The sequence below is a fragment of the Alternaria arbusti genome (assembly GCF_024043155.1).
Source record: "Alternaria arbusti strain BMP 1465 chromosome Unknown scaffold_6, whole genome shotgun sequence".
Taxonomy (NCBI): domain Eukaryota; kingdom Fungi; phylum Ascomycota; class Dothideomycetes; order Pleosporales; family Pleosporaceae; genus Alternaria; species Alternaria arbusti.
Genome location: NW_026249946.1, coordinates 53,408 through 75,847, shown reverse-complemented (window position 1 = coordinate 75,847; position 22,440 = coordinate 53,408). Strand labels below are relative to the sequence as shown.

Sequence of the window (22,440 nt, the reverse complement as noted above, 5' to 3'; positions counted from 1 at the left end):
TGTACCGCCGTCGAAGAACTTTAAAAGCATAAGGCCGCGTGTAAGAGAATGAGATTCATTTTGTTTGGTATTGCACGGCGTGGAGAATTTGGTATTACGAACACGGTGTGCAAGTAGGTTTTATTGCTAGAGAGACTTGCAGACCTCTGCCTGCATACATTCATGATATGGTGCTTACCGCATCTAAGAGATGCGGCTCTGGGCCTCGGCTACGATGCTCCTACCACAATATTACAGTACCGCGACTTCAATCCATCATCCCACTTTTGTCGTGACACTGCATCTCGTGCGCTCCTGCCGCGCGTATTCAATGACGCGCGCACTTTCCAGTCCATCTAAGGAGACTACCAAGCATCGCATTGCTCACCTAAGCCCAGCAACTCTGCTTTTTCTTCATGCCGAGCTCTCTGCAACTCCATCTCGATGCGGCCTCCTATCGATAGCTATATTTGGAGCTCGCTACCAGCTACACTCGGCCAACGTCCCATTCAGGCGTCCAACAACGTCACAAAATGCCAACGGGCTGCACGGGCTGGGCCATTCGTGCGGGCTTTCCAACATTCCAGCTGGGACTCGCCTGCCTGCTAAGCTCACGCCTCAAAGCTTTGTACCACTGCAAAGGAGAAGAGTCAGGGGTTGCGTCGAGTCCGGCCCAGCTAGTCAGCAATTAGCGAGATGCTTGATTCCTTAGGGCTGATCCCCTCGACTGTTCCCACTCGTCGCAAATCTTCCCAACCCGCCGTCTGGTTCGCATGGAAAGTCACTCTTTTTCGCGTTCAACGGTTAACGAGAATTGGGTTTCCATGACGCTGTCGTTCGGCGACGATCCAGTAGATCTTCCGCGACATAACGATCAACAAGCGAACCCGCAATCACGATGTAATCACCTTAAACCTCGTGTGAGTGAGATGCCGGCCTTCCCGATCAGTCTGGCCGAAACTTGCCATTGGTAAATTTCCGAACCTGCACGCTTTGGGGAGACGTCGCATCCGTGCGTTCAGGCACGAGCGGCCGTATTTGACATGCGCCTCAGCGCTGGCGGTCTCGTAGCGCGGGCCTAGGGCTTGCGGACAGCGTCAGTCCATGTGGAGATGTACGAGCGCGGTAGGGCGGATGGTGTTTATTGGGTGCGTGGGCCATGGGTCAATACGAGAGGGGCTGTTGTTAAAGAGCTGAGCTCGCTGCTAACTGTGGGTTTCGTTTCTTCACTATCTATCGTCAAGGTCGTTTGTCTAATTCACGCATCTTTTCGTCGACTCTTTATCGTTTCGACAGTCCACTCGCTTTCTACACGTCAATTATTTCGACTTAGAATAATCATAATCAAGATGCGTTTCTCAGCCTTCGCCCTCCTCTCGCTGGTCTCGGTTGCCTTTGCTGGTAACTGCGGACCTCAGAATGGAAACGCCAAGTGCGCTGCCAACGAGTGCTGTAAGTCTACAATACCCTCACATCTTCGAATTCTTGCTAATAATGCATCACAGGCTCCCAGTACGGCTGGTGCGGAACCACTCCCGCCCACTGCGACGCAAAGAACTGCATGCACCCCTTCTCCGGCGCCTCCTCATCCTGCAAGCCCACCCCAACCACGATGAAGACCTCCGCGACCAAGCAAGCCACCTCGCCCGCAACCACCTTCCCCACCGCCGTCCCCGAGATCGACGTCTGCGGCCACGCCCAAGGCGGCGTCACCTGCCCCGGCGCCGGCGCAAACGGCTTCTTCTACCGCTGCTGCTCGTCCGCCGGCCACTGCGGCCCCAAGAACGATATCCAGGACCAGAATCTGTACTGCGGCGACGGCTGCCAGGCTGGCTTCGGAAAGTGCGACAACCAGAAGGCGCCTGCTGAGCCTACTGCGCCCAAGGGTACTTCGGGTGAGGGCGAGACGTGCGGTCCTATTGTTAACAAGAAGTGTGGTAACAACCTCTGCTGCTCTGGTTCCAACTTCTGCGGTTCTGGCGAGGACTTCTGCGGAAAGGCCAACTGGTGCCAGAGCAAGTGGGGAAGGTGCAACTAAGATGTTGGATATCAATATGGGTTGGGGTAGAGAAGTTGGGGGTAGAATAGAGTTACGAGTACAAGAGTCCCTGGGACAATGAAAAGACATGAGAACTACACATTACCTGCACACCCGTAGACATCGCATTGCCATCTTTCCACGAGCGGATCCTCCTTCAAAGCTATGCTTGGCGCGGAAGAAGTTCTTCACGAACCCCCTTACACGCTCAACGCAAGCACACAGCAACCTCCATTCACACCCCCATAGCAGCCTCACGGGTGGGTGAGTGTGGATGTCTTCTCTACTGTGCGATAAGGAGTGTTGTTTTGCTTGATGGTGGTGGTATTAGTGGTAAAGATAGGGGAGGAGAGCTGGAGTTGTCCTGAGCGAGAAGAAAAGCCATGCCATCCATTGTAAAGAGTGGAGCGAATGAGTGCCGCCGATAGTCCGGGGGAGAGAGTTTGACTGTTGATAGGTTAGACTACATTCAAGTTTCGCACCTCTCGCTGGGAAATGGCTGCTCGAAATGGGCAAGGTAATATGATACTTAGGTACTGATGAAGTGAAGTGAATATACAGAATCTTGTCCAAGCAAGCTTCGGTCGAGCCGTTTTCCACGCGAGGGATCAGATATAATGATTTGGGGTCGCCCCGCTGTTTATCAAAGGCTTGATGGAAGGATGAGAGGGATGTTTGGTTTGATCCTAACAGTCCTCCTCGTGTATCAAGTTATATATCATTTCTTTATCTATAAGTTAGAGATTCTATCATCGTAACCTACTCTGTGTAAGGACCGTACCAGCACCAAACCACATCAAACTACACCAAACACATGACCGTCACACCAAATACGCCTCTCCTCCGAAAGATAGAAGACTAAGAAAGAAAGAAGACCCCCAGAGAAATAGAAAACACCTAGTCCTACCACTCTCCCACACCACACTAACCCTTAACCCACTCCCCAACCTCAAACCCCACCCTCCTCAAATCCGCATCCGCAAACCTGCCTCCAGGTCCACACGCCTTCCAAACACTCAAACACCTAACCCCTTCGTCCATCTCCGGTTTCTGCCCCACCTGCCCCTCCTTCGGATCAAAGCTCTTCACATACAGCGTCAAATCGGGTCCTACGGTGCCGCGCCACAGCGTCGCCATCCACTGCCAGTGGTCGGTTGGGCTGTAGGCATCTTGGATGGGGATGCGGGAGGCGTAGGCGATGGAGGCGGCGAGTTGGAAGGTTGGGAGTAGGATTACGGGTTTGATGGCGGGGTTGGTGGAAGAAAGGGAGTGGGAGGGGGAGTCGGGGGGTGTGGCGGAGTCTTTGCGGGTGTCTTTTGTGGAGACGATGATTGTGTCGCTGTTGTTGGATGACGGGGTGTCTGTGGGGGAAGTGGGTGTGGTGGTGATGTATTTGATCATTTCTTTGCTCTTAGCGTGCCATTCTTTGATTAGGTCGAGGTAGTCTTCGAATGTGACTTCTTTGTCGGCGTTATCGATGGGGGCTTGCGGTGGCTCGGCGATTTGGGGGCTATATTCCTTTTGCTTGATGAGATATTCGTTGAGCCATTCTGTGAGTTCTTTGACGGCAGCTGGGTCATCGCCTTCGATGGCGATGATGGCTCCGCGGTTGGCGCGGTAGGATGGGCTGGCGGAACCGGGCTCTTTGTATTGATACGGTGGTGTTATGCGTCCGAGAAGCTTGATCTTGTTGGGGTATGGGAAGGCACTGAGAACTTCCTCTACGCTCTTGGGACTGCCATCGCACTGCAGAGATCCTAGCTCAACCATTGACTGATGGCGCATCTCGCGAGGGGTCCGCGGAGGAGGCATTGTCGCACTGTGTGGCGTCAAATGGATGGGCGGCAAAGACTCGCGTCGATAGACAGCGTATTGCTGGATCGGGCCGTTATGCGATCCCTCTGGTCTACGACCGTTACTCGTTGGCGGAGGCCCCTGGTCGAAGCGGCGCTTCTTGTTCGGCGTCAAAGGGCTATACATCATCGTGTCTCCACGCATGGTCGGATTGAGCTGAATGTTACTGAGGCTTGGTGGAATTGTTCCTCGGCGATGACCGGGCGACTCAAGGCTAAGGTTACTCATCACGGGTAGGTAACGAGTTGTTGGCGTGAGGCCTTCCGAGATGTTAGGAGGCGGCAGAGTTGGGGTTCCAGAGGCGTCGAGGAAAGGACTGGTAGGTGTTCTCAGACTGCGGCCACCACACTTGTGACAACGGTACTTGTCAACTGTCGTATGCTGGCCAGTAGGGTTCAACGGTGACGACCCAGGTTTGCCAAGACGACGCGGTTGGTAGCGATAGTCGGGGTATTGTTCCTGGTGCCTAGCCTTCTCTTCCTGACTTCACATTAACAAAGACAATGGAGGGTAAGGTGCCAAGGGCCACTAACCTGCGCAAGGTCTTGCCAAACCTTCTTCTGCTCTTCACCCTCAGCCTTCCACTGTTCACCGATAATCTTTGAGATGTCAGGATTGTTGAGACCCGGATTACGAGCGGTAATGGCCTGCTGGTGGTGCTGTCGATAAAGAATAAAAGCTATAAGGCAATGGTCAGCAGGCTGCGCAAGAATGACCGCAAACAATGATGGGTGTCTTTGTCCTGAGTCAAATCCGAGTCAAATGCTCCAATTAGGAAAGTGACGTACATCCAAGACAAAGGAAGATAATATCGACTTACCATTTCGCGGACGCGGTATTTTCGGCTCTGGCTGACACAAGCAAACATGCCCTGAGAAGTCTGGCTCGCCGCCAGCTGTAGCGGACGAAGCACTCTGGGGAGGTTTATCGTCAGATGGACTGGTCAAGTCGTCGGCCCCGTCAATCTCAATCAGCGGCGAAGGTCTTTTCCTTGTAGTCCTCGGAGACGACAAAGCAGGAGAGGCTGGCGGCTCGTCCCTCTTAGTACGCTCAGCAGTAGGACTAGACGTGGAAGCTGGGCGCGTCTCGTTGATCCGACTGCTCTTGCGCAAGTTCCTCGAAGGCTTCGAATCGTCCACCGGAGACACTGGAGAGGTATCACCAATCTGCATATTTGTCTTGACGTACCGCCTCGGCACGTGAAAGAAGGTAGCGACAGGCGGAGAATGGGGAGAAGAAGGAGTCAAAGTCCAAACAATCGGTGGCAACACTCGACTGGCTAGCATTTTCGATTTCTAGAGACGCAGCAGCTGACCTAATGACTCCGATGGAAGAAGGTGCGGTTCATTGTCCTCGGTCGGACACGAAGGGAGGGAACAGCCGCGTTGGTAACGAGCCATTAACAACATGTCCGTATCTTTGAATGCATTATCCGGTAGCTAGAGTTGGATCTTTGACGCTTTGACGATGGTAGCAGCCGTGATCCAGTAAAATGATTGTTCCAGTCATATGCAGCCGATCTGCGCTGGCGGTTTCTTTGTTCTACTACTTCGGGAGCGTGCCAAGACGAGCTTCCACCAACCGCGAGACATGTACATTCCTGTGCCAGCTATGCAAATAAGAGCCGGGGCTTTGTCTCAGACCAGGGCCTGGTCTTGTCTCGCGTTCGTCATTGGGGTGGTACTTTGATGCGCGGCTTATGCAAGGGGCGCCAACAATGCAACACCTTCCCGCATTGCAGTGCCGCATCGCAACGGCTGTGGCTCAGCTCAGAAGCGAAGCTGTAGACGATAGTCTCCCCTATTACGACTGATGGTGTATGCAGTCAAAGCATCGAAAGACGGGCGCGAGCCAGGGAGGCAATAGACCTCAGATATTTCCGCCTCCCGTCCACCCTCTCCACTTCCCAATCCTCGCCAACAATACAACATTCTCTTTCATAACAATGACTGTGGCTCGGTGCCAGAAAAATGCAGTCATACTGCGCCTTGTCGCCATATGCCGTCCTCAGGACGGTTGTAGCGAGGCGCATTTTACCCCGTGTCGCGGGTGACCAGGTAGTTCCACGAAGCTCTTCTCAGCCATGGCCAAGTTCCAAACAGTGTCTTTGACAACTCGTGCTGACAGCCCGAGGGAACATTCGTTCTGTCGGCGAGGTCTCAGACACTTTCTTAACGACCTGTGATGGTATCCCGGAAGAAACCTGAGGTCAAAGCTCGCTCCTTCTTGCTCTTCCGATCTGTATCTCTTTCTTACGTCCGTGTCCGTGTCGCGGGGAAGCAGGAAGCTCCGTTCAGCCTCGGCCGAGTTCCAGACAATGTCCTGTGCTAATACCCTGGAGGAAACTTGAGCTTGAACTGAACTCGCTCATTCTCCTGCTTCTTCTCTTCCTCACTCTTTTCACGCACAGCATTAATGCTCCGATTCCCGCGTACTAAGTTTGCAGCATGTTTGCCAATGAGTTCGTGAGCCGGCCCACTGAGCTGAATATTATCCCTATCACATCAATTCGTTAGCTTGAAACAGAGACAAAGCGTTTGTGCTGTGCTATGACTTGTGGCTTGAAAGGAGCGTGGTGCTATGCAGCGACTGAGGTGCGTATAGCGTGAAAGCAGTAGATGTATCAAGTGATCAAGGACGAGGCTTATGAACTTACCAAAATAAATGCTCAGTTGGGGCTGAGCATTTAACCAACCCACTCCCCCTTACAGCATCCAAACAGGGCGTATCGACGTGTTCAAAGAGCGGTGCCTGAGCCCCCACACCAGTCGCATCAGAAATCTGTCGCGAGTGCAGTTGTTTGGCACGGACTTCGTTCATGATGATAGCATTTGGCTCAGGCATGTAGATGGCGCCGTTTTTCCATTCTGCAGCTTTCCGAAGTAAGACTGTGTTCCAGTATGACCATAGAAACACCATTCGGTGCTGAGTCACTGCGAAATCGGCTTCCCGCATGGCTTTCTTTTGTACTTGGAATTGCGGGAGGAAAGATGCGTCGATCATTTTGGGTATGACGACGTTGGGCGGGTGGGCTGCGTGTTCGGCCAGGATGTCGAGACTGTGGAAGAGCGACTCGATGCTCTTGTCCACTGCGGATATGGCCACAGGCTTCTCCAATGTAGAGTATTCGAGCAGATCCCACAAGCCAAAGAAGACGGTGAAGAAAGTCCATTCGTCTCCTTTCCGTAGGCGTTCGGGGATGACTCGTCGCCCCTTGTCGTAGGCGACGTACTGTTCCATTTGTGTCTTGAAGTCAAACGACGTGACGGTTGTCTCGTTGCTTCCCGCGCCTTTCGTTTCCGTGTGGACGTTTGCGTCGACTAGCGATCCGATGTGTGCAGCCGCGGCTGGCTTGGAGTGGGCGAAGTTGTCAATCGTGTCACATGCGAGCTGGAGTGTGTTAGACTGTGATTGTGTATGAGGGCATGACTCTGACGAACCTCTTTGCATAGCGTTTCCACCCATAGGTCGCCTCGGTCAGCGTCGCGGGCTACCACTGCGGATAGCACAGGCGAAGAGACGCGGTAGCTTCCTGTGTCGGACCAATCGTTGCCGAACACTACTATGCGGTGCGCGTTACCGCGCCATACGGTGTTGACGGTGTCTTCGAAATTGGCGGAATGTACCCAGGTAAAGTACAAGATCATGAGAATGGCAAGGGCAGCACATAAGTGCAGCCGCGAGAAGAACCGCATCGTGTGGTAGGCTAGGCTGCGTGACAGGTGACAGGTGACGGGTGTGAGGGTGAAGTGGTAGCGATGCGATGCGACCCAGCAAATGGAAGCAAAAAGTGGGTGGACCTGTGAGGGTATAGGTCGTTAACCGCGGGAGTAGCAAGCGTCATCCTTGAGCGTCAAGGAATCTGACGACGCAGTTGACGCCTGTGCGAGTGCGAGCCTTGTTGTGCATCACAATCCCGGCAAACTATCCGTCAAAAGCGGATACATGTCGCGTGCGCGTCGTACCTAGGCAGTCAGGCCAGCATCTTCTGAACACACCCCAACCTTGCCTACGTGCCTATCTTAACATCAGGTACCCTGCCTGCAATGGGGAGAACATTCTTCCTACAGCTAAGAATTAGCAAAAGGAAGAGAACGTCCACCACCGCCCCTCCGCATCCCCTCCGCCGCCCCCACCCACCCCGTAGCCAGCGTCATCCTTGGCAAGCGTTAAGGAACATGACGACGCCTGTGCAGTGCGAGCCTCGCTGTGATTGCATCCCCGGGAATACATGGGTCAGAAACGTCCAAATGTGGATACATGTCGCGTGCGCGTCGCATGCCAGACTCAGAATCCCATAATTGGCCTGACTCTCCATCGACTCACACGCCATCGACTCACCTTCCATAGTCAGAGTTCCCCTAGTCAGACTTCCTCCTTTTCTTTTTGTACGACCGCCACAACACCGACGACGCCGACATTACACAGCACCGTCGTGCGAAAACTTGAGGTTCTGACCGCGCGGAACTCACGGCCGCTCGGCATCTCGCCCCACTTCTCGTGGCGTAATCAGCGGAGCAGAGTTCAGGACTTACGTATATAATTTTAGCTAACGAATATCAGTGGAGGAGGATGCGAATGCCCAGGTTGTGAAAGCCACGAAGCCACAAATGTAGCAGACGCGCTATGCCTCTAGCGCGTTAAGTGCTTATCCTGCCGCCCGTTGGATACGATCGGGTTCGGAAGATGCCAACCGCTTGTCAGCCCGCGCGCTGCACCGCCGCCGATTCCTCGCCATCGCCAAACTTCAGGTTCGCGAACCTGTCCATCAGAAAATCTCGCATCGCACCATTATCGTCAATCCACTGTGCCACGATGAACGCCTGTTCTGCCCATTTCTTCGTCTTAACATCGTCTTCTGACAGGTAACAGTCCACAGCGCGGTTGAAAGCGGTGCTTGCGAGCCATTCGAGCTCGGTTTTGGGGTAGCAGTCGATCTCCTTGATGCACTCGTCAGCCAGGTCTGCAGTGTCGTCGTTTGTGGCGAAATCAGAAGATGGCGGCGGTGTATCCAGTCCGGCTGTCGCGATGGTGGGATGGAGGGTCTGAATGGGCTTAGGAATATATCGGGATTGCTAGGGTGCGGGAACTTACGTTTTTCTGCTTCGCAGCGAGATGCGTTACTTGCTGGATGCATTTAATGCTGACTTCCTCGTCGTACTCGAGTGAAAGGCTGAACATGCATCTAAGCCAGCGTGCCAGTTTCGTGATGTCGCGGCCTGCTGGTTGGCGGCAAGTCAGGTTGATGATTTTCTGAAGAACAGACAGTACTTCTGTCAACTTCGTCAGCCTTTATCCAGCGAGTAGTTCGATGATCTTACTCTTCTGATATTTGTTTTCTAGTCCTGCTTTCACGATGCAGCCATGCACAACTAGAACGAGATCTACCAGAGTCTCGTAATGATCCGGGTTCTTGTACTTCCAACACTGGTCGAAAAGATCGTCAAGCTCATCCCATCTCTCAAGCTTTAGGACAGATTCGAGCTCCAGTTTGACAATCTGGAAGTATTTTGACATGATGTCGTCTTGAGAGGCTCCACCAAGTTTGCTTATGCTCTCTGCTGCGTTGCGTCGGAACTCCTGGCTATGCTTATGGGCTTCGAGGTAGTAACCAATCTGTAGTAGTCAGACACTGGTCGTTCTGGCGAGATGCGCGACTCACGCTTTGCTTGATGTCATCTTCTGCGCGGGCCAGGGTGGTGTAGGTACAAGCAGTGAGGAACTCGCAGAACACCAGCCGGAGGCAAAGATCACTGTCTGGATTTGGTTGGGTCTTTTCCTTGAGGAGCTTGATGAACTACAAGGGTCAGCGGTATTGCTTCCGTCTTTGGCGTTCAGCTCACCTCAGTGCAGCATCCGAGCAACCTGACCAGCAGTCCTGGTGGTATCTCCGCGCAGTACTTCAGCGACATGTTGTAAGCGTTCTTAGAAAACCACTCAAACTCCACGGCTGTGAAAAGTTCCTTGGCCGGCGTGCTCGGCCTGATGCGAGATGCTTTGGCTTGAACGCATGCTTTGACAATCAGTAACAGCGCCTCCTCCGGAAGTGCACAACGACGTACCTCCCTCAAAGACGTTGCAGATCTGTTCCAAGATACTGGTATCAATGTTGCCATCTTTAGTGAGCTCGGACCCCAACATACGTGCGGTAGACCTGGTCACATATTAGAGGCGCGTAACACTTCGGGTGAGCGACGTACCGTAAGAGCGCAGGGAGATGTATTCCTGCCGGCGCACCATGCTCGTACTTCTCCAGAACCTTCTCGAGAGCATTGATAGCCTGTATTTTGCTCCCCGCACTCTGAGCCTCCATGACGCAAGCGTAAAGTAGGGTAGCGTCTTTCGCGGAACTCCGACAGACATAGTCGAGACATTCAGCGGCGAAGATCTCATCGCCGCCTCGCAGACCTGCCTTGTACATGAGGTAGCGAGTCACCGGGTCGTCTTTACCACTCTCAGGCATCTTGGCGTGCACTTCTCGAGCAGCTTCGAAATCTTGACGTGACAAGGCGCACTGTATGATCTTCCTCGCAACCTTGGTTTTGTTCTGCACGCCAGCCTTCTCGAAGATGTCATGAAGGCATGCTTGACACCAAGCCTCAGCGATTCCGTGTTGTTCCTGGCTGGACGCGGCCTCCACTTTCTTCCATAAGAGGGTTTGCGCAGCATGTGTGGCAGGCGCAGAAAGCGAAACTTTGGAGTTCTGCGCCACGGTATCGAAGAGGTCTTTGAGTTGCTCGAGCGAATTTTCGGAAAGACTGTTGTTGATACCTATCCAGATGCGCGTGATGACTGCCTTCTCGATCCAAGACTGGTTTTCCTCTCGAAAGAGGCGGATATCGATCAGGTCGTCCAGTACTTTACAGGCGGTCACGTTGCTGGAAGTGGTCAGCGAGACGCTGTAGGCATGTAGGATTGTGTGTACCTGTGTTCTTTGAGCTTGTGAATGTAGTGCATGATGCTAGAATGTGTCAGTCAGACTGAATTAGAAAGGGTAACGGATGAGGTGCAAACGTTTTGAAGTTTGTATCGTTGAGCACGATGGTACGAATCATGCGCAGAAGGACTAAAAGAATTAGCGCATGATGGCGGACAGGTTCAAGTAGCTCGCCATTATAGAACTCGGACGTGTCCATGATTTCGGCTTCGGACAGCAGTTCAATCTTCAGCAATGACACGATCATCTTATCGCCGAAGTCCTGAAGAGCGTCAGTCAAAGATAAGATTGAGCCAGATTGTTCACGAGACGCACAGTCTCCATCAACTTCACCATCTGCCATGCCTTCTCTTGGGAAATAGGCGTCTTAGTCTTCATATACGCCTTGACTGACGACCTGATTAGCCAGAACTTGATCGCCATGTGAACGGGACGTGCATACCAAGACTTTGCATGATACTGAGTCTCAGCTCGCCGATTTCTGGACCGAGCATGTCCAAGTCCTGCTCCCCAAGAACATCGAATGCGCGCTCTAGCCATCTCGTAGCAACCTCATAATCGCGCTTCGCCAACATAGCCTTCCCGATCTCGTACAGCAGATCGGCAAGCTGCTCAGTGATGGTAGAGGTAAAGCTTTTCCTGACTTGCCTGCACTTCTCGAACATATGCTCTGCCATGCCCATCTGATCCTGACGCCACGACAAACTCATCCGCACGGCGAAGTACTGCGCACGTAGGCCATCTGCGAGCTCGGTGTCCTTCTCAGGCTTGTCGTCGGTTCCCTTGCTCAGAACATCTTCGTACTCAGCAGCGAGCTTGAGTAGGACTGTCGCGATGATCAATTCATTCGCCTCAATGCACACTCTTGCAGCTTTCAGTGTAACCTTCATGAGACGGATGCAGCTCTTGCGCTGGCGTACGTTGTTTGGTCCGCGACCGCCAGCTGAGTCGAGTAGCAGGAATGCGTACGCACGGAGGAAAGGCACCACATTGTTCTTATCTGCCGCTGAATCCTTCGATTGGTTGTTGCTGATCGATGTGTCGCGTCGCAAGCGCGTAGCTTGATTCCAAAGCTCGGTTCCCAGCCTGTCGAGTTCTTCCTGCCTCGCGGTGACGGTAGTCGAGGTTTTGAGTGGCAATCCGAGAATCTGAGCCTGAAGCTCACCAATGATCGTCGCATGGTTGCCGGCTTCTATGCGCTTGCTGAGTGTCGAGGCGAACGCTGGTGGGAAGGTAAGTGTCACGCGTAGGGCAGGCGCGAGGTAGTGCACTCACTGAGGACTGCCTTCAGCTTCTTCTCTCGCTCCAGTTTGGCTGCTGACTGCGCGAGCGGCATGATGCGTGTCAGATGGCAATGCGAACGACGTTGGTTAATGTGCAGCTTGAAGGTGTGAGATGTCGGATTGCGACTGCCACTCTGGAAGGTGGCTCCACAAGCACGTGCATGAGATCAGGAAAGAGCATACCCGTGGACGCGAGGAAAACTGGATGCAAGACGGAGGATCGAATGAATGAAGATATGAAGGCAGGCAAAAGGATGTACATGTTGAAGTAAACCTGTGGATATCGCCGCACTTGCAATTACCCTCCCAAGTGATGTGCGCACCCTTTCTGAACAATGTTTTGAGACACCCAAGCCAGACATTACCCTGTTCCCAACCCATTGTACAGCAAAGTTTTACAAAAACACTCGTTCCAAGCGAAATTTCCGCAAGAGCGTCTACTCTTTGAGCTCGAAAACGCTCAAATCGAGGCCGTTGAAGATAATGCGCTCGCTTTCCCTTGAATTCTTGAACTTGTAGAAGATTAATGAAGTCATTGTTGTGATTTGTGGTGCGGCTTCGACGGCCTCAAGACGCCGGTAGCGACCCCGATGTGGCCTCGGTGATGGGAAGGAAGTTGCCCACGATCAACGCCGGTCTACAACAGTCAGTCTAAACTCGGAGGCAATATCCACTTCCACTTACATATTCCAAGCATCGCGCTTGACGGTAAAAGAAAAGCAGCAACGTATCTCAGGATCCTTAGAGTGCGGGTCGGGGTTCTTCAAGGAGCAGCTCGTCAGGATGGCTTTCTGAGTATGGTCGAATGCGATGGCGCCGAATTTCTCCCAGTAGGAAACCAGTGACGGCTCAGCGATGATCTCGTGCAGAGCGATATTACCCTACATCCTATTAGCTGGAGTCATATTGCAAGTGATCGTGGTCTGGCGCTTACGTCTCGCAACTTCGACATCGGTACGTGGATGAGTCGCGCCATCTCTTTGTTGCCACGATATATCTCGCCTGTTCTTCTCCAGCAACATGCAGGTATAGCCATGCTTGCGAAGACGCGGTCGTACTCCATCAAGCTCTTGTCAAACCACATCTCGATGCGTACTAGATCCACATCTGTCAGACTTTGCATGCGCTCTCGAAACTTGGGTCGGAAGCGATCCAGTTGGCGCAGTACTCGGATACGAGATGCCTGTTGCAGGTTCTGCTCCATGTACTGGTTTAGTCGTGCATAACCCTTGACATAATTGAAGGGCTTCAGCAGCCCTGCGTCGACCTTGGCCTTGAGTAGCTTGTTCATGCGCTCTTCAGGACTGTCTGATCCAGCGGGATCAGCGGCCGTGACAAGGTATCTCTCTCTTGCCTTGTCCGTAGGGACGCCGCCTGTTTGCCGTGATGCAGCATGACCACCGACACTTTGCGCGGGAGGTGGAAGTAATTGCGACGGTCTTGACGCGTTCGAGGTAAAGGCAGAGTTGCTGTTCAGAGAGCCCATCTGATTCATGAGTGAGGCATCGGAAAAGAGGCTGTGGAAGTCATTGCCTCCGTAAAATGCACCGTCGTCCATGAGGCTGTTGTTGAGAAAGTCGTTGAGGAGGTTATACTCATTACTGACTTCGGAGGTGTTGAACATATATGAGGGGTGGAACTGCATGTCCTGAAGGTTGTTCTGAGACGAGGACAGCAAACCATCGTAGCCCAAGACTTCCGGCGCGTCAGTGACGACTACGACGGGGAGCTGAGAAGAAGTGTAACTTACAAGGCTGACTACCAGCTGTCAGGGCAGGTAATTGTGGCGCGGATACGGGGTCAGGCTGGGTACCTGACGTAGTGCTGGCATCCCTATTCGGAGGTACTGGGTGAGGCGCCAGGTTTAGCGCTGCGTCCGGAACTGGAGGAGCGGCCGTCGATGCGGCATCGGAGGGAGTTGATTCGACCTGAGTGGGCTGACTCTGTCCATCGCCATTGTCTGGCTCGGACTTGGACTTTTTAACACCCTCACGCGGCTCATCGTGACATAGGTGTCCAATATTGCGCTTGACACAGCGTGTGCATGGTCGCTCCTACATTGGGCGGGCTCAATCAGCTTGCGAACAGACGAGGCCATACTCAGTGCACTTACGAGGTCACAGGTCATGTGCTGATTGGTGTGTGTCAGCAAGCAGTAACAATTGTCTTACATGGAAATACATTGCATGTATCGAATGCTGGGGAATTGGCTGTGGCTCACCGAACGTCTGCAGTAGATGCATGCTGAAGGAAGGCATATAGGTTAGCAGGGTTGCGGATGCATTTGTGGGTACACAGCATCGATGGCTTACCATGATTTACTTTTCTACGCTTTTTTGGCGGTTTTGCGGACGCCTCGGAATTTGTCGCATCGGGCTTGCTCTTGGAGGGTGAATGGGTCTTGGGCGCAGTGTTTTCTGGAGAGACTTTGTCCTTGTCGGCTTCTAGTGGTTCCGTCATTTTGACTGGCGAAGCTCCATTTGATCGTCGTGCAGCTTCCGACATCAAGTGTGGGTAGTGGGTCGGTGTCAGAGCCGGGTGCTTTTCTTGGAGACGCGCAGGTTCATGTGTGTTACGACAGGGGTCTCGTCACGCACTCGAGCATCGAAAAGTGCGCAGAAGGTCGAGATGCGCCAGGAACACGTTCTTTGGTGGCACAGCAGGGCCCGTAGTCGCGGCAGACGAGTGGCGGAGAGGTGGTTTCAGAAGCACGATGGGACAGGTGAATGTTCGCGGTCGCGTGCTTTGCCGAACCGAACCTTGGAAGGAAGAACCCGGAGAAACGCAGGCCCAATCGCGGAGAAGTGCACCGCCCGCCCTCCTAGTGGAGATTTTGACAGCTTCCCGCTGCAATGCGGGTGATCTCGACGGGGCATTCAGATAGCGGCGCTTGACATGTTGTAGTTTGCACAAGTTTCGCATAGAAGGGCTGCAGCTGCAGAAGTGGCTCCGCTCTGCCGAAGCCCTGCTGGAGCCCTGCTGGAGCCAATCACGCCGCATTGCTACACTACATGATGGAGACGGCCGCGAACGCGCGCATTCCGAAGACCATAACGTCGGAACGCAGTTCTAAAACTGGGAGTATTTTGATAGACTTGAATGGTCTCGCTGCCCACTCCAGCCAGCCGCCACGCTGGACAGCCTAGTACGGGCCTTGCTAACCTAGCCCATGCCTCGCACAAAGCTTCCTTTAGAGTATTGAAATTACGTCGATGCCCTCCAACGCCATACACCTGCCTTAATATCGAACCCAGTACCGTATTCACCACACCTGCCCAGAGCCCGATCCATGCGCCGAGCCATGCGTGGCTATAGAAAGAACAAAAGTCATCATGGGACCTGCATATCGATATTTTGTATGGCAGCATATTGCACTGCGCCAGCGTGCCTGAACAAGACGTCGTCTAGTACTGCTTGCGCATCGTTGACCGTCATATTGAGACCCTCGACCTGTGTATGGTTGCCCTGCATGCTCTCCAGGCTACGTCGCAATTGGGCAAGCACTGGCGCAAGGTCGTCATCGGGCGCATCGAGAAGGGATGAAGCTACTGGTTCTGATCGCTTCAGACGGATATCGTCAGGGCCGTCGCCGTGGGCTGTCGCATTGCCTTCGTCTTTGAGTAAGGGGTGGATCTACAGCAGGTTAGCAACACGTTCAGCTCGACTAGAATAGACAGACACGCACCCGTCCATGCTTCTTCTGGTGCTTCCACTCGGCTCTCCAATTCTTGACGTTCTTCTTCAGATCGTCCAGGTTATCTTCGTCCTTCTTCAGCAAGTGCTGGGCAATCTTGACCTGCTCGCTGAGCAGCTGCTTGGAATGCCGGGCTGTCGTGACCTCTCGCGACACTTGGGCATTGCGCTCAGTGAGCTTGTCGATGTTGAAATGGATGTCTTTGGCCTGTGGGGGTATCCGCGACTCTGCTAGTTGGCGCGCTAGCTTGCGTACGAGGGGGTTGAGTGTGTTGTGTGCGGCCATGATCCTGCGCTCGTCTCGCTGCGTCTCGGCGATGTCCTTCTTCGCATTGCGTATCACCGTCGTGATCTGCTCCAAGACCTGAGGCGGCACTTGTGGCCATGAGTCTATTTGCTCCTGCGGTATTCTCTTCTTCTTGTTCTCCAGCTGCGCGTACTGTTTGCGCGATTCGGCGTCAGGTTCAGCGACTTCGTCCGACTTGCGCTTGCGGGGTCTCGAGGGTTGCTTTGGCGCGGGTTCAGTGATTGAGAGCTCATCTTCGACTTCTTCCTGGGCTGGTCTCTTCTTCGGTCTGCCCTTCTTCGCTGCTGCCGGCTTTGGTGCGGGCTTCGACTTGGCCTTCACGACAGCGCCAGAATTGCGACTGCCCGGAGGTCGGCCTCGTTTTTTCGTCGCTTTCGCATCCTTGGAGCGCGTAGGCGCCTGGCTATCATTAGTCGGGGCACGCAATAGTAGATTGCTGATACTTACCATGACGTTGTGGTGGAGATGAGACGCGACTGGTCAGTGTTGACATTCGCGTTGGTGGGGAAGGAGCCGGTTAGCGCGGCGCCTCTTCACGTGCGGTCCTTTTGGCCCCTCACACATCCCTCCGCATCCGCTCTCAACTCAACCGCCTGCCAAGTCTTCGACGATACCCTCTCGGCCTAACATCTCGGACGTAAGAATATAGCGTGAAAACGTGTCAGCATTCTGTCTCAACGTCACAGCTGCTACTACTGCACATCTCTAAATCACCAATGGCTTATTTCATTGCGTCCCTCTCATACTGCCAATGGAATATATACAAATGTCGCTATACCGATTTATCCTTCCCCTGTCGGCCACATCCGCCGGCCATCACCATCTGATCCCCCAAGGCACGCACCATCGACCCACTACAACGACTCACACCACTCAGAATTGAGAGAAGAAGCTCCAAACCTCCTTGGGCGTGAAGCTCTGTGGTCCAACATCGTTACCCGCATCTCCAGGAAGCGCAACATGGTCACCGTCGAAAGCAGTGTACTGCGTCGGGTACTTGCACCCATCGTACACCGTCTTGATGCGCTGTCTGCTGTTTCTGGCGGGCTCTGGTGCATTCTTCTGTTGGCATCCGTTCAGCCTCACGAAACGGTCCCTGATCTCTCTTCCCATGGCGATGGGTAGGACGCTGTCCTTAACGCCGTGCTGGCCGTAGTACGCAATGGGTGTGTTTCCGCCATTGCAGCCTGAAAGAGTTGCACCAGAGAGGACGGCGATGGCGCGGTACTCGTTTGCACGACTGCAGGCCAGACTGAAGCTCATAGCGCCACCGTAGGAGAAACCGAGAGAGAAACGTTGCGTCTCGTCCACGCATAGATCATCCTCAACTGCCTTTCGGACCGTGTCGAGGAAGGTGATGTCTTCGCCGTTCGTGTTTCCCCACCCCTTGTTGATACCATCGGGTGCGACGAAGATGGCAGTCTCGTTTGCCAAAGCCGCAAGGCCGTAGTATGGCGCGTTACCGCCCGAAACGGATGTCATGTCGCCATTGAGCCAATGGAGACCGAAGATGAACTTGTATGGGTGGGAGTTGTCGTAGTTGTTGGGGATTCGCAACGTCCACTGACGTTGCTTGCCGTTCACCGTAACCCTCTGGACGCCGTTGGTCAGCCTTGGCGCCTTGCCACAGCCCGCTGTGACAGCTGTAGCCTGATCGAGGAGTGCGAGGAACAATAGAGCGCCAAGCGCGAAGAAAGAGGTTGGACGGAACATTGTCATGGAACCCTAGGCTTGAAGGCTGCGATGGCCTTCCTTCGGTCCCGCAGCGGACGCTTAAGTACATTTTCGCATTTCACCTTCAACCTCACCATAAGTCTCATACTTGCGACTTCATCAGTCGATCTCTTGGTATACTACGGAGCTATAACCCATTCCAACTGCCGTACGAGAACACCAAGACTTCTATACAACCTCGAGAGAGTCATTCCCCTTGCTTCTGATTCTACGCCCAATCGATACAGTCCAGGTCGCATTTTCACCGTCTCCTGGCACTTCAAGTATATGATGCCAAGGACAAGAAACTCGCCAAGAAGAAGAAATCTACGGCACTTGTTCGGAAACTTAACAGGTGACATCCTTCTGTGGAGCACCGCTGCATCATGCAAGGTGACGAGCAGACCCCATGGGGTACACACTTACCTAAGACGCTGCAGAGCGCCGACTTACGCCATCATGTCGCTCGGATATGCTAACCGACTGTTGGACTGCTTGAGAAAATCGTTGCCAGATTCGGAGTCTTGCATGTGTTGCTATTCATGCAGCAATATCTCCACTTTCCGATCCTTCATGAGGTTCGTGGAAGAAAGACTTAAGAGCCGCGGCTGTTTGCACTTGCAGCACCCAAACTTTTACTTTAGCCCCAGAGCTCGATACAACCTTCCCCTTGAGTAGAGTACGCCGTGTCAGGAAACCTGGACGAGGCCATCACATGCTCAGTTTTGTCCGATTGGTGGCTGTAACATCCGAAGAAGAGACAACAGTTATACTGGTTGCAACTCCACAGAAGCTTCCATGATGTTTCAGTCACCCACGACAACTGAAAACTTCCAAAACTCTGACAGTTATGAACACAGTTGTTGAGCTCCCTTCACAAGTTTAGGCACACTCATCAACCGACGAACATAGCCGGAGCATGTACAGCAACTCCACACCCGACTTACCCGTCGAGACACCGCCAAATCCTGACAAACACTGTATACCCCTCACGGAAAAGACTCATGCAGAGCAGCAGCTGGCAAGCAAGGTGAGGACGTACGACCTTCATCCACCGGCAAAAAAGGCCCCATGGGGAACCGACAAGATGATCGACGGCCCGCCGGGTATAATCCCCACTGCTCGTACCAACGATGAACTACGCATAGCTTCTTGAGGGTAAGCTTTGTCGAAGGTGATGACGCGCATCTGTAGCCGAAGGAAGAGATGAGCATGTGGCGTCAACGATGAAGTGTAGCTACTTAAGCTGAAGGCACGATCGATCGATTGAACCCCAGCATCAATCAAACGTCTCTCCTGGTACCGCAATTGGAAGGTGTTTCAGGATGTTGTTCAAGATCCTAGCGGCCACAGCGGCCCTAACAAGCACAGCTATAGCCCACCCATACCCACCATCCTGCAACAGCTCCGCCCCGCAACCCTGGGGGTTCTTCACAAACAACACCATCTACCAAACCACCGGCAACGAATCAATCACGTACCCCCGCTACACCGAACTCCAAGATGGAACCATCATAGCCACCGCCTCCCTCTCCGGCCACAACCCAAACTACTTCCCTATCTTCGAGTCGAAAGATGGCGGCGCGTCTTGGGAACATATCTCTGACCTACACGACACGGTCAATGGATGGGGTTTCAGCGCCCAGCCCGCGTTGACCGAATTGACAGAGCCAATGGGTGGCTACGAAGCTGGAACGATTCTGGGTGGAGGAAACAGCTGGAGCAACAACGGAACTCGCATCGACCTCTACGCCAGCACGGATGGAGCGCGGACTTGGGAGTTCGTAAGCCATGTCGCTGAGGGTGGACGCCCGAATACTACGAATGGTGCAGACCCTATTTGGGAACCTTACTTTCTGTGAGTCGCCGCAAATGTTCCCATCCTCAGACGAACACCGATACTAACACCCCACGCAGCCAATACAAAGGCGAACTAATAGCCTACTACTCGGACCAACGCGACCCCCTCCACGGCCAAAAGCTCGCCCACCAAACCTCCTCCGACCTGAAAACCTGGGGCCCCGTCGTCAACGACGTTGTCTACGACGAATACCTCGCGCGCCCTGGCATGACAGTCGTAGCCTACATCCCACCGCTCGACCAATGGATCCTGGTGCACGAACTCCCCGTTGGAAACTCCTCTTCCTACGGCCAAAACTACCCCGTCTACTACGTCATGGCCGATGAGCCCACAAACTTCCGCAACTCCGTCGGTAGACCCATCGTCGTGAACAACAGCACAGTGCCAAACGCCAGTCCTTATGTGGTTTGGTCCCCGCTCGGCGGCCCCAACGGCACAATCATAGTGAGTGATGCGGATAGACGCCAAGTATACACGAATTCCGCGGGCGGCGCGCTGGACAAGTGGGAGGAACACATGACGCCTGCTGGTGCGGTGTATTCGCGCGCTATCCAGATTTTTGCGAAGAGGCCGAATCATCTGTTGGTTTATGGGGGCGAGACGTATGATGGTAGGGCGGAAGGGTTGCATACGCCGTTTTCGGCGACGGTTGTTAGGCTTGATGAGGTGCTCAAGGCACCTGCAACCGAGTAAATATGGGATATGGGGGACGCTTGTATTGAGATGTGGAATGCTGGATGGGAAGCATAGTATGCATGAAAAAGAATCGACTGTTAGCCCATCCCAAGACTTCTTTATGATTGACACCTCAACATCAATTCTTCTTACCAAAACCTTTTAGTATCCCAGTTTCGCTATTCTCCTAGTTTAGAGCCACATTTCCCGAGCAGCTTGGGGGCATGCTGAGAGCTGTGTTGCTCATGTAGAATATGTACGATTGCTAGGTACCAGTGTCTTCAGTGGTATTGATAGATTATCCCGCGATCGTTTTTCGATGCTGTATAACTCATGGAATCAGGCCTTCCAAACATGATATGTCGATGGAGACTTCGACTATGTCAAGAAGATAGGGAAAAACGTGACACCGCGTGCGGGTCGATCTCCCGCACCACAGTGATGCAATCATGACCTGCATCATTCCCAACCCTCTTCAACGCGTTTGAATCGCGATTCTGCGTGCATCCCCCCTCAGTCGAACTCTGGTTTTTCTTTCAGTTGTTCCACTTAAATTTCTGGTCTTTTAATTCTGGAATTTCGTTTTCGCCATGTCGCTCAAGATCCCACACGTCACATTGACGCGCTTCGCAACGCGGTGCTCATACCGTGACGTCAGACCGTTTACCCGCTATATCACGACTTCTGCGACGCGAAATTTCCCCTCTTCATTCTCTGCACTTCCAAATCGCATTCAATCAATTGAGCGCACGAAACAAATCACAAATCAAATCCAACCGCAGAATCAACAGCGCAACCACGCAAACATGGCTCCTACCAACAACGCCGAACTCCAGATGGGCCAGGTCTTTGATGTCAAGGACAAGGTCGTTCTCGTTACTGGTGGTGGCTCTGGGATTGGTCTCATGATCACACAGACGCTTGCTGTCAATGGTGCTAAGGTTTACATTGTTGGACGGACGGAGGAGAAGCTCGAGAAGGTTGTTGAGGTGCATGGCCAGAACATTGCAGGACAGGTAAGTCTTCGACACGGTGAATTTATGAGGGATATAATCTAACAGTCGCTAGATCATCCCCATCGTCGGAGACTGCAGCACCAAGGACGGTGTATCGTACGTTGCCAACGATGTTTGATGGAGAACGGAGTACTAATCACCTCACAGCAAGATCAAGAAGGAGATTGAGTCAAAAGAGAAGTGCCTCTGCGTCCTCGGTAAGCTCTCCACCACCCATTACTATCTTGTGCAACGCCAACTAACACCCCCAGTCAACAACGCCGGCATCGCCCCCGGTAAGACCGAAGTAAAAGGCTCCGCCGAAGACCTCGTCTCCAAGCTCTTCGACGGCACAACCGAGCAAGAATGGCTAGACGTCTACCAAACCAACGTCGTCGGCCCCTTCCTCATGTCCACAGCCTTCCTGCCTCTGCTCCAAAAGTCCACCGAGACACACCCCGGCTACTCCGGTACCATCATCAACATCTCCTCCATCTCCGGTCACATCAAGATTTCGCAAGGCCACTTTGCATACAACTCCAGCAAAGGCGCTGCGATACACCTCAACAAGTTGCTCGCGTCTGAGATTGCGAAGAACGGGATCAAGGTTAGGGTTAACTCCATCGCACCCGGTGTGTTCCCTTCGGAGATGACCACCCAGGAGAGCAGGGATGATAACCAGAAGAGTGAGATGCCGAAGGAGCATAAGGAGGGTCTTCCTGCGCAGAGGCCGGGTAAGGATCAGGACATGGCTGCGGCGATTTTGTTTGCTGTTGGCTGTCAGTACCTCAATGGTCAGACTGTCACTGTCGATGGTGGCTACGCGATTCAGGTTGGTAACTAAGCGCGCTTCTTTTGTTACCTTGTTCTTTTCACGATACTTCTACCTTGCTCGAAGATGAGCTTTACGATGTACGATAGTTGACATGTCTACGCTGCATAAGAAATGCATGCATATGGCTTCGCTAGCTGCGACTCAAGACTGCTCGGCCTGTGTGAGACCTGTGAGATACAATGACGAACTTTAGAGGGAACGCGAAGAGGTCATCGCAGTACGACGTTTGAGCTGGCTGCTATAGATCAATCGCTGTCTGGAAACCACAAT

General features: G+C 53.2%; 9 protein-coding genes across 9 annotated transcripts; 3 read left to right on the top strand and 6 right to left on the bottom strand.

The window, feature by feature from the left end:
* Positions 1-1,328: 1,328 nt before the first annotated feature.
* Positions 1,329-2,017, top strand: J4E86_005201 (uncharacterized protein; the record flags this gene model as incomplete). The annotated part of the gene is made up of 2 exons (XM_051445736.1): positions 1,329-1,431; positions 1,485-2,017. The coding sequence occupies 2 exons, from the start codon at positions 1,329-1,331 to the stop codon at positions 2,015-2,017; spliced, it is 636 nt and encodes a 211-aa protein (XP_051302503.1).
* Positions 2,018-2,941: 924 nt separating this feature from the next.
* On the bottom strand, positions 2,942-4,739 carry J4E86_005200 (uncharacterized protein; the record flags this gene model as incomplete). The annotated part of the gene is made up of 3 exons (XM_051445735.1): positions 2,942-4,351; positions 4,405-4,530; positions 4,692-4,739. The coding sequence occupies 3 exons, from the start codon at positions 4,737-4,739 to the stop codon at positions 2,942-2,944; spliced, it is 1,584 nt and encodes a 527-aa protein (XP_051302502.1).
* A 1,459-nt stretch (positions 4,740-6,198) lies between these two features.
* On the bottom strand, positions 6,199-7,566 carry J4E86_005199 (uncharacterized protein; the record flags this gene model as incomplete). Its single annotated transcript, XM_051445734.1, has 3 exons — positions 6,199-6,349; positions 6,567-7,261; positions 7,312-7,566. The coding sequence occupies 3 exons, from the start codon at positions 7,564-7,566 to the stop codon at positions 6,199-6,201; spliced, it is 1,101 nt and encodes a 366-aa protein (XP_051302501.1).
* A 1,005-nt stretch (positions 7,567-8,571) lies between these two features.
* On the bottom strand, positions 8,572-12,144 carry J4E86_005198 (uncharacterized protein; the record flags this gene model as incomplete). The annotated part of the gene is made up of 11 exons (XM_051445733.1): positions 8,572-8,916; positions 8,966-9,144; positions 9,193-9,487; positions 9,534-9,668; positions 9,715-9,884; positions 9,934-10,025; positions 10,072-10,749; positions 10,886-11,070; positions 11,124-11,197; positions 11,251-12,030; positions 12,084-12,144. 11 exons carry the CDS (start codon positions 12,142-12,144, stop codon positions 8,572-8,574), a joined length of 2,994 nt encoding a protein of 997 aa, XP_051302500.1.
* Positions 12,145-12,658: 514 nt separating this feature from the next.
* On the bottom strand, positions 12,659-14,596 carry J4E86_005197 (uncharacterized protein; the record flags this gene model as incomplete). The annotated part of the gene is made up of 7 exons (XM_051445732.1): positions 12,659-12,728; positions 12,776-12,972; positions 13,026-13,786; positions 13,842-14,145; positions 14,205-14,222; positions 14,313-14,335; positions 14,404-14,596. The coding sequence occupies 7 exons, from the start codon at positions 14,594-14,596 to the stop codon at positions 12,659-12,661; spliced, it is 1,566 nt and encodes a 521-aa protein (XP_051302499.1).
* An 825-nt stretch (positions 14,597-15,421) lies between these two features.
* On the bottom strand, positions 15,422-16,541 carry J4E86_005196 (uncharacterized protein; the record flags this gene model as incomplete). Its single annotated transcript, XM_051445731.1, has 3 exons — positions 15,422-15,724; positions 15,777-16,490; positions 16,539-16,541. 3 exons carry the CDS (start codon positions 16,539-16,541, stop codon positions 15,422-15,424), a joined length of 1,020 nt encoding a protein of 339 aa, XP_051302498.1.
* Positions 16,542-16,964: 423 nt separating this feature from the next.
* On the bottom strand, positions 16,965-17,804 carry J4E86_005195 (uncharacterized protein; the record flags this gene model as incomplete). The annotated part of the gene is made up of 1 exon (XM_051445730.1): positions 16,965-17,804. One exon carries the CDS (start codon positions 17,802-17,804, stop codon positions 16,965-16,967), a length of 840 nt encoding a protein of 279 aa, XP_051302497.1.
* A 1,325-nt stretch (positions 17,805-19,129) lies between these two features.
* J4E86_005194 (uncharacterized protein) lies at positions 19,130-20,358 on the top strand (the record flags this gene model as incomplete). Its single annotated transcript, XM_051445729.1, has 2 exons — positions 19,130-19,662; positions 19,722-20,358. The coding sequence occupies 2 exons, from the start codon at positions 19,130-19,132 to the stop codon at positions 20,356-20,358; spliced, it is 1,170 nt and encodes a 389-aa protein (XP_051302496.1).
* Positions 20,359-21,146: 788 nt separating this feature from the next.
* J4E86_005193 (uncharacterized protein) lies at positions 21,147-22,179 on the top strand (the record flags this gene model as incomplete). Its single annotated transcript, XM_051445728.1, has 4 exons — positions 21,147-21,356; positions 21,409-21,452; positions 21,504-21,553; positions 21,608-22,179. The coding sequence occupies 4 exons, from the start codon at positions 21,147-21,149 to the stop codon at positions 22,177-22,179; spliced, it is 876 nt and encodes a 291-aa protein (XP_051302495.1).
* Positions 22,180-22,440: the final 261 nt, after the last annotated feature.